The 17,778-nt window shown below is 52.9% G+C and overlaps 1 protein-coding gene across 2 annotated transcripts in view; it reads left to right on the top strand.

The window, feature by feature from the left end:
- The window catches only part of MSN (moesin), a 101,386-nt gene extending 84,062 nt beyond the window's left edge, over positions 1 to 17,324 (top strand). For both annotated transcript variants that reach the window (XM_036740456.1, XM_036740455.1), the window contains exons 3-13: positions 1,351 to 1,446; positions 2,460 to 2,734; positions 2,944 to 3,027; positions 4,106 to 4,252; positions 4,831 to 4,927; positions 7,472 to 7,635; positions 10,477 to 10,607; positions 11,044 to 11,204; positions 12,849 to 12,941; positions 13,713 to 13,925; positions 15,286 to 17,324. In XM_036740456.1, coding sequence (XP_036596351.1) covers positions 1,351 to 1,446; positions 2,460 to 2,734; positions 2,944 to 3,027; positions 4,106 to 4,252; positions 4,831 to 4,927; positions 7,472 to 7,635; positions 10,477 to 10,607; positions 11,044 to 11,204; positions 12,849 to 12,941; positions 13,713 to 13,925; positions 15,286 to 15,450 — 1,626 coding nt within the window. In that variant the 3' untranslated portion in view covers positions 15,451 to 17,324. The remainder of the gene's footprint in view (positions 1 to 1,350; positions 1,447 to 2,459; positions 2,735 to 2,943; positions 3,028 to 4,105; positions 4,253 to 4,830; positions 4,928 to 7,471; positions 7,636 to 10,476; positions 10,608 to 11,043; positions 11,205 to 12,848; positions 12,942 to 13,712; positions 13,926 to 15,285) is intronic.
- The last annotated feature ends 454 nt before the right edge of the window (positions 17,325 to 17,778 follow it).

Raw genomic sequence — 17,778 nt, 5'->3', positions numbered from 1 at the left:
GTCCCCATAATGCACAGGCCAGCACCCTCTCCATGAGGCCCCATGCCACACTTCTAGTGTAGCTGCCCTGTAAACCCAGAGCTGCCACCTTGCCCCCACCCCAGCCAGGGCAGGCTGTCAGTTTCCCTGGGGGTCATTAGCATCCTCCTTGCAGCCAGGCTTCTTCCCTGCTCCCCCAGATTCTTTGTGTTTGGGTCCCTTCATTGTGATGCTTATGAACTCCCCTGGGGCCACTGCTGGGGAAGCCAGAGCTGGCCCCATTGCCATGGTGATGCCCAGAGTTAGAGAACAGAGGCCATTTGTCTCTGCCGGGGCTGCTCCATTGGCTCCGACCCCCCTCCCCAGCCCATGGAAAGGTCTGAGCTCTGAGCAGCCACCCGACTTGAGTGGGAGCCGGCCCTGGGGAGGGAGCCAGGCAGGGAAAGGCTCCCTCATGAGCTCATCTTTCTGTAGCATTTTCATTGAGATTTCTGGAGCACTGCATTGTGGGTACAAGCAATTTGAACCTCCATTTTGCAGAGAGGAAATTGGCCAGACCCAGGATCCTGGCCAGCAGAGCTCTGCCCTGTTTGGCCTGTTCCTGGCCTTTCAGGACCTGGGTTCAAATCCTGCCTCTGGCACGTACTAGCTGTCTGATCTTAAGCATGCCATTTCCCTTCCCTGGTCTCAGTTTCCCCCTCTGTAAAAGATAGGGTGGAATTAGCTGGGGTTCCTTCCAGATCTAGACGTAGGAGCTTCTTTGTGACCTTGGGCAAATCCCTTCCCTTCCCTGGGCCTCATGAAGGGGTCAGATTTCTGCTTCTACAGTCCGGTTGCTGATGGGACCGGAGATTAACCCTGTGGCCTCCCATGGGAAGTAGCAAGAACTGCTTGGGCATCCCTGGCTAGCTCGATTTGGGACGGCCACTGTAGGTCTGGGCTTTGGCTGTCTAACTCCCTTGGGCCTCAGTTCCCCCATCTGCAAACATATACATTGTGATCTATGCTATCAGCCACTAGGTCAGAGAGCCTTTGTATCTCCAGTTTTCCCTTTGTGACATTCCTTACCATGACCTTGTGTGAGGGAGGGAGGGTGAATGTGGTTAATTCCCATCATAGTGGAGACAACTCTTGTTCAGAGAGTTCATGACTTGCCCAAGGTCACGTGGCAGAATGGGGATTTGATCCCGATCTTCCTGACTGGCCAAGTCCAATGCTGCACCGTGCGCTGCCCACCTCCTCCCAATGCCAATGCTATGGAATCCCCAAGGAACTGAGGGCAGTAGGCTTAATGCCTCCCCTCGATTCCCCACCATTGCCCATCCTAGGACTGACAGAGAAGGATTAATGGTATTTCCCTGCTTCCCCCAGGTCGTGAAGACCATCGGCCTGAGAGAGGTTTGGTTCTTTGGCCTGCAGTACCAAGATACCAAGGGTTTCTCCACATGGCTGAAACTCAACAAAAAGGTAAGTACTTAGACTGAGGGTGGATTTGTGTCCCCCCTGGGACCGAGAGTGCGTGTGAGTGTGCGTGGGTGTGAGCTTGCAGATTTGATGCTTTCTAAGGTCCCTTCCAGCTCTCACCTTCCTTGCTCTATGGGCCCTCCCAAACTGGAACATTTTGTACCTGTCATGGCTTCCTGGCATGGCTGAAGAGAGGCTCCAGGAGACACATTTCTTGCCTTCTTATTTCCCTCTGAGCATGAAGAGGGAGGCCCTGAATGTAGCCCTCGAAGGGCCGGCCCTCCTTTCCCTGGGTAAGCATTCACAGCTGGGGCCTAGCAGTTGCTGCTGAACAGCTTGGAGAACTGCTGGGCCTAGCGTGTGGTCGAGCGATTGAGAACTCTTCCCTCTGAAGCTGAGCTGCCCAGAGCCCCTCCAGAGCTGGGAAGCAGGGTGATCAGAGGTGCCAGGCCCTGAGCCCTGGCCTGCTCTTGACTGAGGTGGCTTCATGGATAAGGGGCCCAGGAAGGACTTTCTGATTGGAAGGGTCTGGATCACAGGACTGCATGCCCTCAGGAGGGGGCATCGCCTCATTCCTGTCTGGTACCATCTTTTTGGAATGGCTCAGTGGTCTTTGATCACTTCCTTTTCTTTCATTCCTTTTGTTTTAGTTTTACATCAATCATTTCTCATCCACTGTCTTGTGCATTTTAGCAGAATTGCCTGATGAGACAGCTGTGTCTGTCAGAGTATGCACCATTCTGTATCTGTGCTCCCCCCTCTCTGCCAAGAGGGATGTGCATTTCACCTTGGCTTCTGTAGAAGCAGTCTTGTGAAATCGACCAGAGCTCAGCTGTCATGTACCTGTCACATAGGCGCATGGGCTTGTCTTGGTTCTGCTGTCTTTGCTTCGCTTCACATGAGTCTGCTCAGGCCTCTCTCAACGTCCTTGAGAGAACTGGCTGCCCCGAGGCAGTAGGCACAGACGAGGTGACTCCAGAGAGGGGCTTTTTCCTAAGCTTGTTTCCCGATCTCAGGTGACAGCCCAGGATGTGCGGAAGGAGAGCCCCCTGCTCTTCAAATTCCGGGCCAAGTTTTACCCTGAGGATGTGTCCGAGGAGCTCATTCAGGACATCACCCAGCGCCTCTTCTTCCTGCAAGTGAAGGAAGGCATCCTCAACGATGACATCTACTGCCCTCCGGAGACTGCCGTCTTGCTGGCCTCCTATGCGGTCCAGTCCAAGTATGGCGACTTCAACAAGGAGGTGCACAAGGCTGGCTACTTGGCTGGGGACAAGCTTCTGCCCCAGAGGTACGACCACAAGGGCCAGGAGCTCCTCCTCCTCTCCTCAAGGGCACTCCTGCTTGCTTAAGTCTCACTTTTCCCATCTGTAAAATGGAGAGAAAATACACACCAAATCTCCCCAAGTGGTTGTGGGGAAAATGCTTAGGAAACCCTTCCATGTTATAGACATACTTCAAGCTGGGCCTTAATGTTGTAACTCTTGGCTTTCTTTGTAGAGTCTTGGAGCAGCACAAGCTGAACAAAGATCAGTGGGAGGAGAGGATCCAGGTGTGGCATGAGGAGCACCGGGGTATGCTGAGGTGAGGCAGCTGGTCCTGCCCTCTGGCCACCCTCATTGCCTGGCCCAGGCAGCTTGGCCTAGATGGCTTGGTCTGGGTGGCTTAGCCCAGGCAGCTTGGTCCGGGTGGGTCTGGGCAGCTTGGTCCGGGTGGCTTTATCCAGGCAGTTTGGACTAGTCATGTTTAACACTCCATGTGTGAAATTCGCTGTGCTGGGCACTGGTGGAGGGCCCTGTCTTCAGTCTAGTCACAGTCTAGTAAGGGCAGAGGATAGAAGCAGATTGCCCAATCATTTAAACATTAAACATCTATTGTGTGCCAGGCACTAAGAGACCAAAGAGAGTCACTGCCCTCAAGGATCTTCCAGTCTAATAATAGCAGCTATCCAGAATAAGACAAGATCCTAAATTCCTCAGAGCAGTTCAGGGAAAGTGTGCCAAGAAGTCTGTGGGGGGGTGGGGTGGGTAATGATGGATAACAGAGAGGATCAGGGGAAGGTTTTGAGGACTGGTGCTAGAGATTCAGTAGGCGAGGCGGGAAAAGGGAGGAAGCAGTGGGAGATTTGGTGCCAGTTCGAATCCCAGGTCTGTGACTTGCCCATAGGCCCTTTGGCAAGTGGCTTAGCTTCCTTGGGCCTCAATCTTCCCTTCTGTAAAGGGGAGGGTTGGAGAGCTGGACTCCACTTCTCCAGTGCCATTCTGCTCTATTTCTGCTTCTCTGAAGACATTTCAGGTGTAGGGAAGTGTGGGCAAAGGCAGGTGGGAAGTAAAGCTCAGTGGGCATTTAGAGGAGAGCGGGAGCCACATAGGTTTGGCAGAAATTAGAGATTGGGTAGAATGGAAGTAACATGAGTGAGAAGGAGAGGCTGGGACCAGGTAGTGGAAGACCCCGAATGCTAGGCAAGAGTTTGACTTTTGCCCTGGAAGGCTCCCTAAGCCTACCGGGCAGTGCCAGGCGCAGGCCTGTGGTGAAGGAGGCTCCCTCCTTCTCATGTGTGGTGTGAAGGATGGATGAGAAGGGCCTGGGAGAAGAGGGGGCAAGGCCACTTAGGTGACTCCAGTAGTCCCAGCGTGTGTGTGCACCCTTCCTTGGCTTTCAGGGAAGATGCTGTCCTGGAATATCTGAAGATAGCTCAAGACCTGGAGATGTACGGGGTGAATTACTTCAGCATCAAGAACAAGAAGGGTTCCGAGCTGTGGCTGGGCGTGGATGCCCTGGGACTCAACATCTATGAACAGAATGACAGGTGAGGGAGGCCCAGGCCTGTCCTCGTTCCTCCTGCCCCTTCCGGCCGCTCACTGGGGCCCTCTAGGCCGGAGTACGGAGGAGGGGAGGTCATCGTGTCCATCCCCCTGCCTCTTAGGCCAACATCTAGTTGATGTCCAGGCCAGGAGACATTACTGTCTTCAGGTCTTTCTCGTGTCAGCTGGAAGCATTATCGGCCAGATCTATTCTGCTTCAGCTGATTTCCACAATAACCCTGTGAAGACTTAGATCTTATTTTGGGTTCTTCTCTCCTCCCCCTCTGCCCTTCCTGCCCTACCCATACAAAGTAGGGGCTAAGGAGTGTGGTTCTTTTAACCTTTGCTTCATCACAAGGACTGTTGTGGGGGGATTTTGCTCCTGCCTGACAAAGAAGAGAGCATGCTGGGCTTGGTTGGGACCAGAACATCTGAGTTCGAGCCCAGGTAGAACTCTCCCTTACCACAGTCCCCACCTCCTGAGGCCTTTGGGTGGAGAGCACTTGCTAAGCCAGGGCTGAAGAGCTCTGCCAACACCACCGGGGCTCCCTTCTGTACTGATCTTCTCTGTCTCCTCCTCTAGGCTGACCCCCAAGATTGGCTTCCCCTGGAGCGAAATCAGGAACATTTCCTTCAATGATAAGAAATTTGTCATCAAGCCAATTGACAAGAAAGCTCCGGTGAGTGACCTTTGCCCCCCTGGCCAGGATCCGGGCCTGCTCGGCCCCAGGATGGCAAGGCAGCGACACAAACCAATGGCATGACTGGATTTCTTTAAATGTCCCTTTAGGGAGTAAAGAACAGAGAGGGAATTTGGAATGGGGGAAGGAAGATAAACGAAAAGTTTCTATGACTGGGAAAAAGGCAGGCAAGATGATGGAGTAGAAAGACTATTTGGTGTGGAATCAGAAGCCCTGAGTTTGACTCCAGGTTTCCATGGTCTTGGGGGACCTTGATTTTGTGAACCTCAGTTTCCCTCTCTTAAAATGAGGGGCGTTGCACTTGAGGTCTCTTCCAGCTCTATGTGGGACCTTGGGTAAGTCCCTTTCCCTTGGCCTGTTTCCTTCTCTGTAAAATGTGAAAGCATTGGGCCAGCTGCCTTTTGGGATCCAGCCCTCCCCTTAGCATCTCTTTTGTGCTATGTTCTATGATTCTAAGCCTGGCGACCTTGCTGCCAGGTCAGACATCTGTAGGCCACGGGGTGCCCCAAGCAACCCAGATCTAGAAGAGTGAGGCAGAAGGGAGTTGGTTCGTATAGGCCTGGCCTTGGACACAGATGTGGCCATAGCGCCTGCAGGCAAAAGAGAGTGTGGCAGCTCAGCCCCTAGATGGTCTATCCCATTTTAGGGCAATCGGATCCCTTCCCTCACTGAGACGGGATCTTAGACTTGCCCATTTGGAAGTGATGCCAGACAGAGGCCATCAGATCCTACCCATGCCACCCACCCAGTGAGGAGTCATCTGGCCTTCCCCTCCTCCCCAGCGAGGGGGCCTTGGGCACCTGGACTGTGGCCTGTTGTTCTAGCTGGGCCCGCCCTGACGTCAGCTTTTTTCTCTTTTTGACCCATCCCGAGGTGTCTTGATCAGTCTAAGTGGCTCCCTCTCCCAGTGCAGGCATGCAGGGCAGATGGGCCACCATCCTGCTATTTCTGTTCTTAGAACACTGCTGCCCAGGACCATGCGACGGTGCCTGTCCCAGCTGGGGCTTGCACCCAGCTCCCGCTGACTCTGTGCCTGGGCACTCTCTTGCTCTGCCAGGCAGCTTCTTTGTACCCACTGGGCACTATCTCACGATTTATAGGTGTATTGTTGAACTTAAAACTTCATGTGATGCTTCTTCTGATTTTAAACCATTTATAAAAGTCATTTCCCAATATAACCCCCACAGCTCTATATACCATCTTCTTGGAACAAAAAAAGGATACCCACCAACCAGTTGACTATATTGGGAAGGGTATGCAACACTCCATGCCCCTAGCACCCTGCCTCTCCCCACCCCTACCCTCCACCTCTTTGTTAAACATGGGGAAGCTTGGCCACTCCCATGTCCTCCATGCCTAAGAGTGGGCAGCAAGGCTGCTCTGGGCTTGGCTGCCTTTAGGGATTGTCTGTATCATTGTAGGTGGTGGATGTGCTTGCTTTAAGGCCTATGAGTCTTCTCTTTCTCCGAATTCTTTGTGTTTGTCACTTCCTTACGGTGGAATTCTATTTTATTTCATTCAAATGCCACATTTGGTTCAACTGATGGGTGCCTGTTGGTTTTCCAGTTCTGTGCCATGATTTAAAAAAAATGATTGCAATGGTTTTGGTTTTAGGGGGTCAACAAGCCATGCGGCTGAAGCACTGTTCTTCCAGCCCATTAAAACCCCCAGATCTTCCTCACCAACTGCTGTCTAACCAAGTTTCCTCTCTGCTTGAAATGGGTTGGTTTTATAACCTGCGCCCAGGACTTGCTTGGCTCCTCCCAAGCCCATCAGCATGGGTTTTGGATCCAGAGTCTTCAGTTCATTAACTATTCCTCCTTGTCTTGGGTCACCTGACGCAACATGATAAGCATGTTATCTATTTTTAAAAAAATGAAACATATGTATGTTCACATTTTCTTGAAAGCGGATTCCAGAATGTCACCTGTAATGCCAAGCCCCGAGGTGGTAGGATGCTGGCCACCCTGGTGTAACTGCCAGGGTTCAAAGACAGGCCTGTGTGATGCCATGGCTGATAAGAATTCACAGCTCTCCCCTACTTTGCCCAATTTGCGAGCCAAAGATGGCAACAGCATTGTAAACTGCAGTGTGGCCTAGTGGCCCAAGAGCCAGCCTTAGAGCAAGGAAGTCCTGCCTCTGACACGTAATTAAGTGGCTGTAAAAGTCACCTAACTTCCTGGTGCCTCAGACAACAGAACAGGTGCTCACCTGTGTTGGGGGATGGAGTTTCCAGTGACATCAGAGGTCCAGCCCCTGTCCTTAACTGGACCCTTTTCTCACAGCAGCCCGATGAGGTCCATAGATAGTAAAGGAAGCTGCATATTACGGATGGGAAGCTAAGTGACTCATACCTAGGGGCAAGTTGCTCGTTGCTCTCAAATGTTTGAGTCTGGACTCAAGGCCAGGCCTTTACAATCCAGGTTCAGGGTTCTTTTGTCACACCATGTTGTCTGTTCTTAGCCTTCACCTCCTCAAGATCATTCTCCTTCTCTTCCCTCCTCCGTCCCCTGCCACCACCAGGACTTTGTCTTCTATGCGCCCCGTCTCCGCATCAACAAGCGCATCCTGGCGCTGTGCATGGGGAACCATGAGCTGTACATGCGGCGCCGCAAGCCAGACACCATTGAGGTGCAGCAGATGAAGGCCCAGGCCCGGGAGGAGAAACACCAGAAGCAGATGGAGAGGTGGGTACCAGGCTTTGGGGGTGGGGTGGAGCAGGGTGGGGCCAGGGGAAACAGACATAGGGCCTAACCAGGTGGGTGACCTCACTGGCAGTGCCCATCTGTGAGGAATGGACCTCCTCTGTAGGAGGCCCAGGAAAAAGGAAGTCACTCCTTGAATGAGAAAGGGGCATAGAATATTGATTAAAGTACCGACTCAGTGCTGGGGATGCACATAGAAAAGCAAGCTGGTCCCTGCCCTCGAGAACTTTACATTCTTATGGGTGAGATGCCACAGAATGAAGAGTGGCTGGGGTAAAGAGATAGGGTCGGAGAAGACTCCAAGAGGGTCAGTGGACACACAGGCAGCCTGCTGGTGGCGCAGGCCTGATCCCAGTTCTCTGAGCAAGGCCTGGAAAGGACTTAGAGGTGGGAGAGAAGGATGGCCTGAGGGGAAGAGGGAGCTGCACAGTTCTCAGAAGAGGCAGGCATGGTGGTGGTGTTGCTTCCCACAGGACTTGTGTGGAGGATGGAAAGTGGTCACTTAGCCACATGTAATTTGGGGTGTTAGAATGCACTGGGGCGGGGGGGTGGGGCACCATATTGCACAGAACACCTGGAATCACGAAGACCTCAGTTCAAATGCGGCCTCAGGCACTTACTAGCTGCGTGACCCTGGGCAAGTCACTATACTCACTATGTGAGGCACTGTGTGCCTCAATTTTCCCCAGCTGTATAGTGGGGATAATAATGGTACCTACCTCCTAGGGTTGTTGTGAGGGGCAAATAAGATAATAATCGTAAAGCACTTTTCAGACCTTAAAGCCATAGAGAAATGTCAGTCTTTCTTATTATCGTTGATATGGCTGCTGTCATTCTGAGCAAGGTTTATAACTACCCACTAGATGGAGCTCTGGGAGGGCAGGCACCCGGCCTGTTTAAGCTTGCAGTTCCACCTAGTTCCCAGCACATAGTAGGTGCTTAATGAATGGCTATCGAGAGGCTGTCAAGCCAAGGTCTCCCTGGTTTAAAGGCCAGACACACAGGAAATAGCAAAGGCAGGCTTTGAACTCTATCTTAGGGACATAGATTGAGATGGAAATGACCTCGGTCATCATCAGCCCATTTCCCAGGCCCTCAGAGAAGATCACTTAAATCAAACCAGCTGACAGACACCGACCCCTGACAGTTTGCCCAGCAGAGTATACAGCCTTCTACTCTCATAGTCCCTCACCCCTCAAGTGAAGGGAGGGAAATGTGCTTGGCCAATGTTCTGAGGCCTGCTGTGGGAACAATCCCTTGGGAATCCTCCCTTCTTTTCTAATCTTTAGCCTCTGTCTACACTGCCCTTTCTATGCCGCCAAAAAACCTGCCCGGGTTCCCCTCATCCTTAAGCCTTTCCTTGACCCCGCCATCGGGGGATCCTCAAGCCATCGTCCCCTTGTGCCGCCACCCTCCTAGAGGAAGCTGTCGGGGGCTGTTGCCCACAGCCCTCTCCCTTTTCAACTCCCCAGACGGGGATGGAGAACCTGTGGCTTTGAGGCCGCATGTGACCTTCTAGGTCCTTGGGTGTGACCTTTTGATTGAGTCCAAGTTATTCAGAACAAATGCTTCTATTAAGAGAATTTGTTCTGTAAGGTTTGGATTCGGTCAAAGGGCCACACTTGAGGACCTAGTGGGGATTTGTTCTGTGAAGTTCGGATTCCGTCAAAGTGCTGCCCTTGAGGACCTAGAGGGGATGTGTTCTATGAAGTTTGGATTCAGTCAGGGCTGCCCTTGGGGACCTAGAGGGCCACATGTGACCTCCAGACTGTAGGTTCCCCACCCCTGCCCTAGAATCTGGCTTCCAACACCACCACTCAGCTGAGATTGCCTTCCCTAAAGTTGCCAGAGGGATCTTTTTGCAATCAGGAGCACTTTCATTCTTGTCTTTGTAACCCTAGAGCCTGACACATAGTAGGTCCTTCATTGAATTGAACAAAACAAAAACAAGGTCCAGGGAGAAGTGACTCCCAGGGTCACGCCATGACCTCTGCAGATGTAGGAGCAGAACTCTGCTCCACTGTGTGCCTTCCACCAAGGGGCCTGGGGTGCTGAGTACCTTAGTCTGAGTTATGTTCCAAGGCAGGGAGGAGGGCTGCGGGAGGGCTGGGTGGTCCCCTGTGCCTAGAATGGGTTCCTTCCTCATCTCTGCCTTTTAGAACCCCTCCTGCAGAGCTCAACCTTAGGTAGAAGATCTAGGGAGGCTTCCTTGAGCTCAGTTTCTGGAATCACAGGACCTTGGTTCAAATCCTGTCTCTGCTATTACCTCTGTGACCATGGGGAGAAGCATTTTACTTATATGGGCCTCAGTTTACCTAACTCTAAAATGAGGGGGTCAGACTAGCAGCTCTAGTTTTAGGAGCCTGTTGAGACCTTGGACAAGTCCCTTCCCCTCCTGGGCCTCAGTTTCCTCTTCCTGTCAAATGAAGGTGTAGGTCTAGCTGGTCTCTGAGGTTCTTTCCAGCCCTGGATCTAGGAACCTCTGATCTCAGCTGAAAGTTGGGGAAATCCTTCCTCAAATTTCCCAAAAGTGTTTTGTCTGCATTTGCCCAGGCCTACCTCACACTCTGCCTTGCCATGTACTTATCTGGAAGAAAATATTCCTTGTGATCTTTGGCTCTTCCCCTTTGCTCCCCTCTCCTTAAGGAGTGTGTTTGTTGAACTGAGTTGTAAGGACTTCCCAGCCAGGAGACCCTGGGCGGAGGCAGGGATGTGGTCCCTGCCACGTTGGGGACCCAGGGTAAGCTGGGATCTCAGCCTCTTCTTCATGGATCTAAGTGTTGGCTAACTGCTGTTTCCCATTCTGCTCCCTTGCCCCTCCAGGGCCCTCCTGGAGAACGAAAAGAAGAAGCGAGAGCTAGCTGAGAAGGAGAAGGAAAAAATCGAGAGGGAGAAGGAGGAGCTGATGGAGAAACTGAAGCAGATTGAGGAACAGACCAAGAAAGCTCAGCTAGGTACCTAAGGGCCTTGGAGGGTGGGGAGGCCCAGGGATGACTGAGCCCCCGAGGCAATGGGTATGGGACTCCTTGCCCCATTGGAGGAGCCAGCTGGGCACCTTGTCCATTATCCCACTGTGATTCAGTCTCTTCAGCGATCCCTCCTGGGGAAGGGCTTGAAGGAGGGTGGGGGGTGGGTGATGGTATGGAAAGGCTGAGAAAACTCCCAGCGAGGAGAATGGGGTGCCTCCTCAGGTAGTGAGCTTCCCGCCACTGCCTTCACGGAGGAGGCCCTCGAGAAGAGGCTGGCTGACCCCCCTTGTGGGGGATCAGCATGCTTGGTCAGGTATGATTGGAGAGTTTGGGGCTCCAGAAATGGGTACAGGCGTGGTGGGGGTGGTGGGGGGTGGGAGAGAGATGGCCTTTGCCTCATCCTCTACCTTCTGCCATCCAGAACTGGAAGAGCAGACTAGGAAAGCTCTGGAGCTGGAAGAGGAGCGGAAGCGAGCCCAGGATGAGGCCGAGAAGCTGGCCAGGGAGCGGCGAGAGGCCGAGGAGGCCAAGGAGGCCTTGCTCCGGGCCTCTCGGGACCAAAAGAAGACCCAGGAGCAGCTGGTAAGGTGACCCAGCGAGCTCTTTGGGCTGTGTGTGCACGTGTGTGTGTATGTATATGTGAGTGTGAGAATGGATGTGTGTGAGTGTGGATGCGTGTGAGCAGGTGTGTGCCGGTATATGTCAAGATGTGTGTGTGAGTGTGGATGCGTGTGAGCATGAATGTGTATACATATATACGAGTGTGAGAATGGATATGTGTAAGTGTGGATGCGTGTGAGCATGAATGTGTGTGAGTGTGTGTATATATATACGAGTGTGAGAATGGATGTGTGAGTGTATATGTAAGAGTGAGTGTGGATGTCTGAGGGTATATATGTGTGTGAGCATGTGTTTGTGCATGACTATGGATGTCTGTGTGTGAGGGTGTGTATGTGCCTGAGTGTGAGCACATATAAGGAATATATACATATGTGTGTACGTATGGGTGAATATGTACATGGCTGAGCATGTGTGTGTGTACCCACTTACGTGTGCACCCCTTTGTGGACTGGTATAGTCCGCAGCAAAGGGCAGAACACTGTCCCTGTGGGCAAGGCGGGGTATGAGTAGGAGCCCCTCTTTGTCCCTAGCTGGGCCAGATTGCAGCAGCTCCCAGACACACATGGGCAGCAGCTGCGGTGGGGCCCTGACTCCATGGTCTCCAGGTGGAGGTCTCAAAGGGGCAGGGCCGTGCACAGCAGGCATGTGACATGGTAGCGGTGAGAAGCCCCTGAGAACCCCTCAGGAAGTGCCTTCCTGAGGCACACCTCATTTCCCTTCCCAGTAGGTGCCCACGGCGTGGCCTAGCAGCTAGCTCTCGCTGCCCTTGAAGTGAGAGAATCTGGCCAGAATCTCAACTCCATTGTTAAGCCTTTGTGACCCTCAGCAAGTTACTTAACGTGCCCAAGCTTTGTGAGGGGCCTGGCTTGAGTAGACTGTAAGGCAGCATCCAGCTCCATACCCAGGGTCTGTAGGGTGGAAGGAAGAGGCTTTTGTGTGATCAGTGACAGCCAGATCTCTGTGGAGCCCCCCTGGAGTGCCCGGGCCTATGCCAGGCTCTCCTAGCCCCAAGGACACAAAAGTCTGGAAGCTTAGATCACAGTTTGTGGAAGACTTGGGCTGAGTAAGCCAGCAGGTGACACGGCCGCCAAAAAGCTCACCCGCTCCTGGGCCACATTCAAAGAGGGAGGTGAGAGTGAATGGCTCAGAGAATCTGTGACCAGAGGGTCAGCTTGGCAGGGCTGTGATGTGGCAGAGGGACCTCGTGAGGGCAGTAGGGCTTGTACTAGATGCCTCTGAAATCCCCTGAACTTGGCATCTAGGGGCACAGACTGTGGGTGGGGGGCCTTGGAGGCCAGACCCAAGAGTATGGGTTATACACAAACATCAGGGCAAAGAGGAGTTTAGCCCAGTTGCTTTTGGGGTCTTTCAGTGGCTTGGCTATCCTCATTCTCCTTGGGTCCCTTCCAGTGTTTAATCCAGTGCCTGGCACATAGTAGGTGTTTAATAAACATGATTGATTCTAGAGAGGCTAGGAAGAGCAGCAGTCCAGCACCTGTCCTGGGGAGGTTGGGGCAGGATAACCCCAGATCTTTGTGCTGGGTGTGGGTGGGAAGGCCCAGAGCCCTTGGGCTCATAGCAGGCCCTGGCTGCCTCCCTCTGTAGGCATCTGAGATGGCAGAGCTGACAGCCCGGATCAGCCAGTTGGAGATGGCCCGGCAGAAGAAGGAGAGTGAGGCTGTGGAATGGCAGCAGAAGGTGAGGCTGGAGCTACCGGGTGGGGTGGGGGTGGGGGAGCCCCTGGCCATCCTAAGTGCCCTGGGTACCAGCTGGCATGAGCATCCAGGGGAGGCCCAATCTCCGTACGATGGGTCAGGGCACGGACTCGATTTTGGGGCTTGACCCCCAGGGCTGAATACCCCCAGCCTCCACAGCTTTAATGGTGGGGGAGGCCATGGCAGGGACATATCCTGGCTCTGGTCCCCTTCCTAGCCACATGCCTCTGAGCTAGGCATGCGATGTCTTTGAATGTCAGCTTCTTCCTTTTTAAAAGGAGGATAATACTGGAAGGCCCCTTGCTCCCTCAAGAAAGCTCTAAAGCCTCAGATAAATGAAAGTGATTTCCACTTGGGTCCTTCTGCCTGCTGGTCATCTTTGGGTTCTGATGCAGTGGTCAGATTCTGCTGGCCACATGTCAACCTAGAAAACTACAAATGAACATTATCTATGTTGTGTTGTATTTTGCTTTCTTTTGTTAAACATTTCCCAATGATATTTTGCTTGGGAGTTTTGTTGGCCTGGAGTTGAAACCTATTCTCTAGTGGGTAGAGAGTCTTCCTTGGTTTGAAACCAGGCCTTGGTTTCAAATCTTGCCTCTGACACCTACTGGTTGTGTGACCCTGGACAAATCTCAGTGCTCTGGGTGGAGAAGGTGCCAACCTGCCCTGCTTCACCTAGCAGTTGAAATCCCAGGTCCAGTCTCCCTCCTGGTTCTTTCCCTGGCTCACATTGGCATACCTTACCATGTAGGCCCAAATGGTCCAGGAGGACCTGGAGAAGACCCGGGCTGAGCTGAAGAATGCCATGAGCACCCCCCATGAGAATGAACAAGATGACGAGCAGGATGAGAATGCGGCTGAAGCTAGTGCTGAGCTGCGGGCTGAGGCCTCCACCAAGGACCGCAGTGAGGAAGAGCGGACCACTGAGGCCGAGAAGAACGAGCGGGTCCAGAAACACCTGAAGGTAGCTGGGGGAGAGAAGGGGGGTGGCCACGGGCTCAGTGAGCTAGCCCTCCCTGCCCGACAGTGCCAACCTGCATGCCCTCTGGGTGCAGGGTGCCAAGCTGACTAAGAGTCGGGCGTGTGGGTGGAAGATGGGGGAGTCCACAGGTAGAAGGTGGGGAAGTCAGGAGGAGCAAGTGATGAGGGTCACCAAGTTGTTAGTGTGATACAGAGAGATCTGGGTTCGAATGCCACCTCAGATACTTCTTAGCCATGTAACCTTGGGCAAGTCCCTTGAATTCTCTGGGCCTCAGTTTCCTCATCTGTAAAATGGGGGAGGTGGGATTGGGTGTGGTGATCTCTAAGGTCCCTTCCAACTTAGATCTGTTATCTTTGGTCCAAGGAGCCCTGTGACCTCCTGCATGCAGCCTGATTGCCATCTCCTTTCTTTGAATGGAATTTGGAGAGCTTGAACCCAGATTCCTTAAGCTCTGGCTGCGTCCAGGGCCCTGTGCTTGGGCTTGTAATTGGAGGGTGAGAAGGGGAAGTTCATTTTCCTCAAGGAAGGACTTCCTCCTTCCTCCAAGACTTCCTCAAAGGAAGAGGGAGGTTATTTCCAGCAACCATCAGTGAGTGTTGCCATTAGAGAACACCGTGCTGGGTGTTAGAGGAGCCAAGGCCCCTGTCCTCATGGAGGTTCCATTCTAGTGGGGGGAGCAGGTGCTAACCCAGCTAGCTTAATGTGCCACATTACACGGGCAGCACCATTGCCAAGGGGTAGAACAGACATCTGGGCAAAGGACTCTGGGAAATTGGAGGCAGGACAAGAAGAGGTGACTACTACATAGGGCCAGGAAGGAAGGCAGACATGGAGGATGCATGCTGGGTGGACTGTGGGTGGAGGCGTAGAGATGATGGCAGTGGGTGGCAGGGGTGGGGAGGACCAGGAGAGAGAAGAAGTGTCCCATCCCCTCCCCTTCTGTCAGGAAGTTCGGTCGAATCCAAAGCCCTCCTGTGGCTCTGAGGCCGTTCTTTCTGTCCTCTCCTGGAGGTGAGCAGCAGCGCCCCATCTTTTAAGTGACCTGGATTCGAGTTCCGGCTTCGACACTTACTATCTGAGTGACCTAGGCAAGTCACCGCTTTTCTGAGCCTCAGTTTCCTCTCTGGGAAATGTACAGGTTAATAGTTGTGCTGTCACCTGTTCAGGGATTGTCATGAGGGAAAGTTCTTTGTCAGTCAATACATGCTGTGTACATGTGAGTGGCCATCATCATCATTACCAGGGCTCAGGCTGGGACGCTCTTGTGCCAGCGTGCTTAGAATGCCCTTTTCAGCTTCTCCTCTGCTCTCCTTCCCACCCTCCCCCCCACCCCCCAACCTAGGCCCTGACCTCGGAGCTGGCCAACGCCCGAGATGAGACCAAGAAGACAACCAACGACATGATTCATGCAGAGAACATGCGTCTGGGGCGTGACAAGTATAAGACCCTGCGTCAGATCCGCCAGGGTAACACCAAGCAGCGAATTGATGAATTTGAGTCCATGTAATCCTCTTGCCCCGTCCCCCCCCTCCCAGCCATCTCTGACCTCTCCTCCTCCCCACCACCTTTCTGAACCAACCAATCGGCCCTCCAGGGACCCCAGAGCACCCTCCTCTCTCCACAGGAGAGGAGGAGGGAGAGAAATTTGAACCCCTTCCTTCCCTCTCCCTTGCCCTCAGCTGCCAGCTTAGTCCAGGCCCTGACTTGCCTTCTCCAGAGGCTTTGTTCCTATCCTTGTCCCCAGTGGTTCACTGCTGGGTTTGCCCCTTTTCCCTTCCTATCAGAGAGCCCCAGCCATAGGGCACGGTGTCTAGGCACATGTGGGTCTTCTCCAAGTTCTTGTGGCTCAGTGCAAATTAGGAGGAGGAGGGTTGGGGATGAGAATAGGGAACTCACTCCAAAGATCAGAGAGAGACATTCCCCAAGCCTGCTCTACGCAGAACCTTTCAGGCTACCAGGAGAGGGGAAAGCAGCCTAGGTGGGAAGAGAAATCCCTTCCTAGACCCCGGCCCAGTTAGTTGGGTTTGGCAACTCAGCACCCCGAGAGAGAAAGAGAGAGGGAGGGAGGGAGGAAGATTCAAGCAAGACACCAAAAAACATTTTAAGTCTTGGCTGCCCAGCACCCCCAAGCAAAACAGTGCCTTAGAGGAGCTGTTTGGGTGCCTTACGGGGGCTGTTGAGGAGGCCTTCTGATTGGCCACCTGTGCCTTGGGGGCTGTCCCTTCTCCCCTAGATGGGCCAGCCCCTCCCCTCCCTCCTTCCCTAGTGAGACTGAATGAAGAGAAAGCCCAGGGGAGTAGCCCACAGCTCCCTGTCCTGGGGAAGGGGTCACCCAGCTCTCTCCTGGGTCTGTGGCATCCACCATATCCTAAAGGCCTGAGCAGACAAAGGGCTCCCACCAAATAGTCCCTCCTTTCCTCTACGGAGAGATTGCCCAAGGTGTGTGTGTGAAAGGGTTAATTGGATGTTACCACTCCATACCAGAGATGCTCCAGTCTCCTAAGACACACCTCTATGGCATGTACGGAGGGGATGGGACCATGCCTGCCACCAGTGACCTCCCTGCAGACAGCCCCTCTCCTCACCACCCCCTTCTGGGGGGGTGGGGTGCTAGGGGGGAGGCTGCCTGTGGGTCACTTTTAAATGTCCTGGCCCCTCCCTTCCTACCCCACCCCACCCTGCCCGGCATGCTGTTGAGGCATCCTTGCCAGGCTGGCTGGGGGGTACCAGCACCCTCCCAATATGATGCCTGTATGATGTACCCTTCCCCCACCCACCATCTAATAAAACGGGGATTCCCTCCTTCCTCTTACGCATAAATAGAATCTCGTTCTCGTCTCGGAGTAGGGCTGCGTTTTGGCCTCCCATCCCTCCCACACCTTGAAAGTGTATACTGTATTATAAAGAAGATATTTTGCAGGAAATTAATGTAAAACGCTTTCCGTATCAGTGATGACATCATCACATTAGGTCACGCTAGATTGTTTTATTATTTTTATTATTTGTTCTGCAGCTTTTTTTCTGTTTCTGTCTGGTTTCTCTGGGTTCGACAGACCTGACTTCTTCTTCCCTTCCCCAGTTGGTCAACGGGACGGGGATGGGGGCGGGGCCCAGCTGCCATCTGGCTTCCTTCTGAAGTCATGTTTTGCTGTAAAACCTAACAGCCCTCTCGCTGTCCTGGGCCTCGAGAGGTTAACTTGATGTTGTGTCCCTGAAAGCAAGAGTTGGGGCAGTAATTCACCCCATGGGAGGCTGGGGCAGAAGACTAGACTTTGTGCGTGCGTCTTATGTGTATTTTTTTTTTGTTATTTGTCTGGAGGGGTTTATTCTAAAGTCACATCATGTTCGGTTTCAGTGCCAATAAAATTGAAATTACCCCCACCCTTTGGCTTGGTTTCAGTTATTCAGGGAACATTTATTTGGTGCCTACTGTGTGAGGGAGGGCCCTGGCTGGCCCAAAAGCTTGGGGGTGGCAGGGGGAAAGGGTGGAGGTTGGGATGTCACATTTTATGACCTGGATTCAAATGTGGCCTCAGTCACTAGCTTTGTGACCCTGGGCAAGTCACAAGTCTGTTTGCCTCTGGAGAAGGAAATGGAAAACCACCCCAGTATTCTTGCCAAGAAAACCCCATGGACGGTATTGGCATGTTAGGGACATGACTGAACAGTATTTTGTGCCAAAGCGTTTCTGTTTGTCACCTTAATTTCTTCTGGAATTCAGTTTTATTTTATTTCCAATTCTGAATTCCTTCCCTCTCCATTGAGAAAGCAAGAAATATTAAACCCTGGTCAAACAAAACCAATTCTCCCATTAGCCATGTCCCCAAACCCCCCT

This window comes from Trichosurus vulpecula (genome assembly GCF_011100635.1).
Source record: "Trichosurus vulpecula isolate mTriVul1 chromosome X unlocalized genomic scaffold, mTriVul1.pri SUPER_X_unloc_1, whole genome shotgun sequence".
Classification (NCBI taxonomy): domain Eukaryota; kingdom Metazoa; phylum Chordata; class Mammalia; order Diprotodontia; family Phalangeridae; genus Trichosurus; species Trichosurus vulpecula.
Note: the sequence above shows the minus strand (reverse complement) of the source record. Positions and strands in the feature narration are given on the sequence as shown.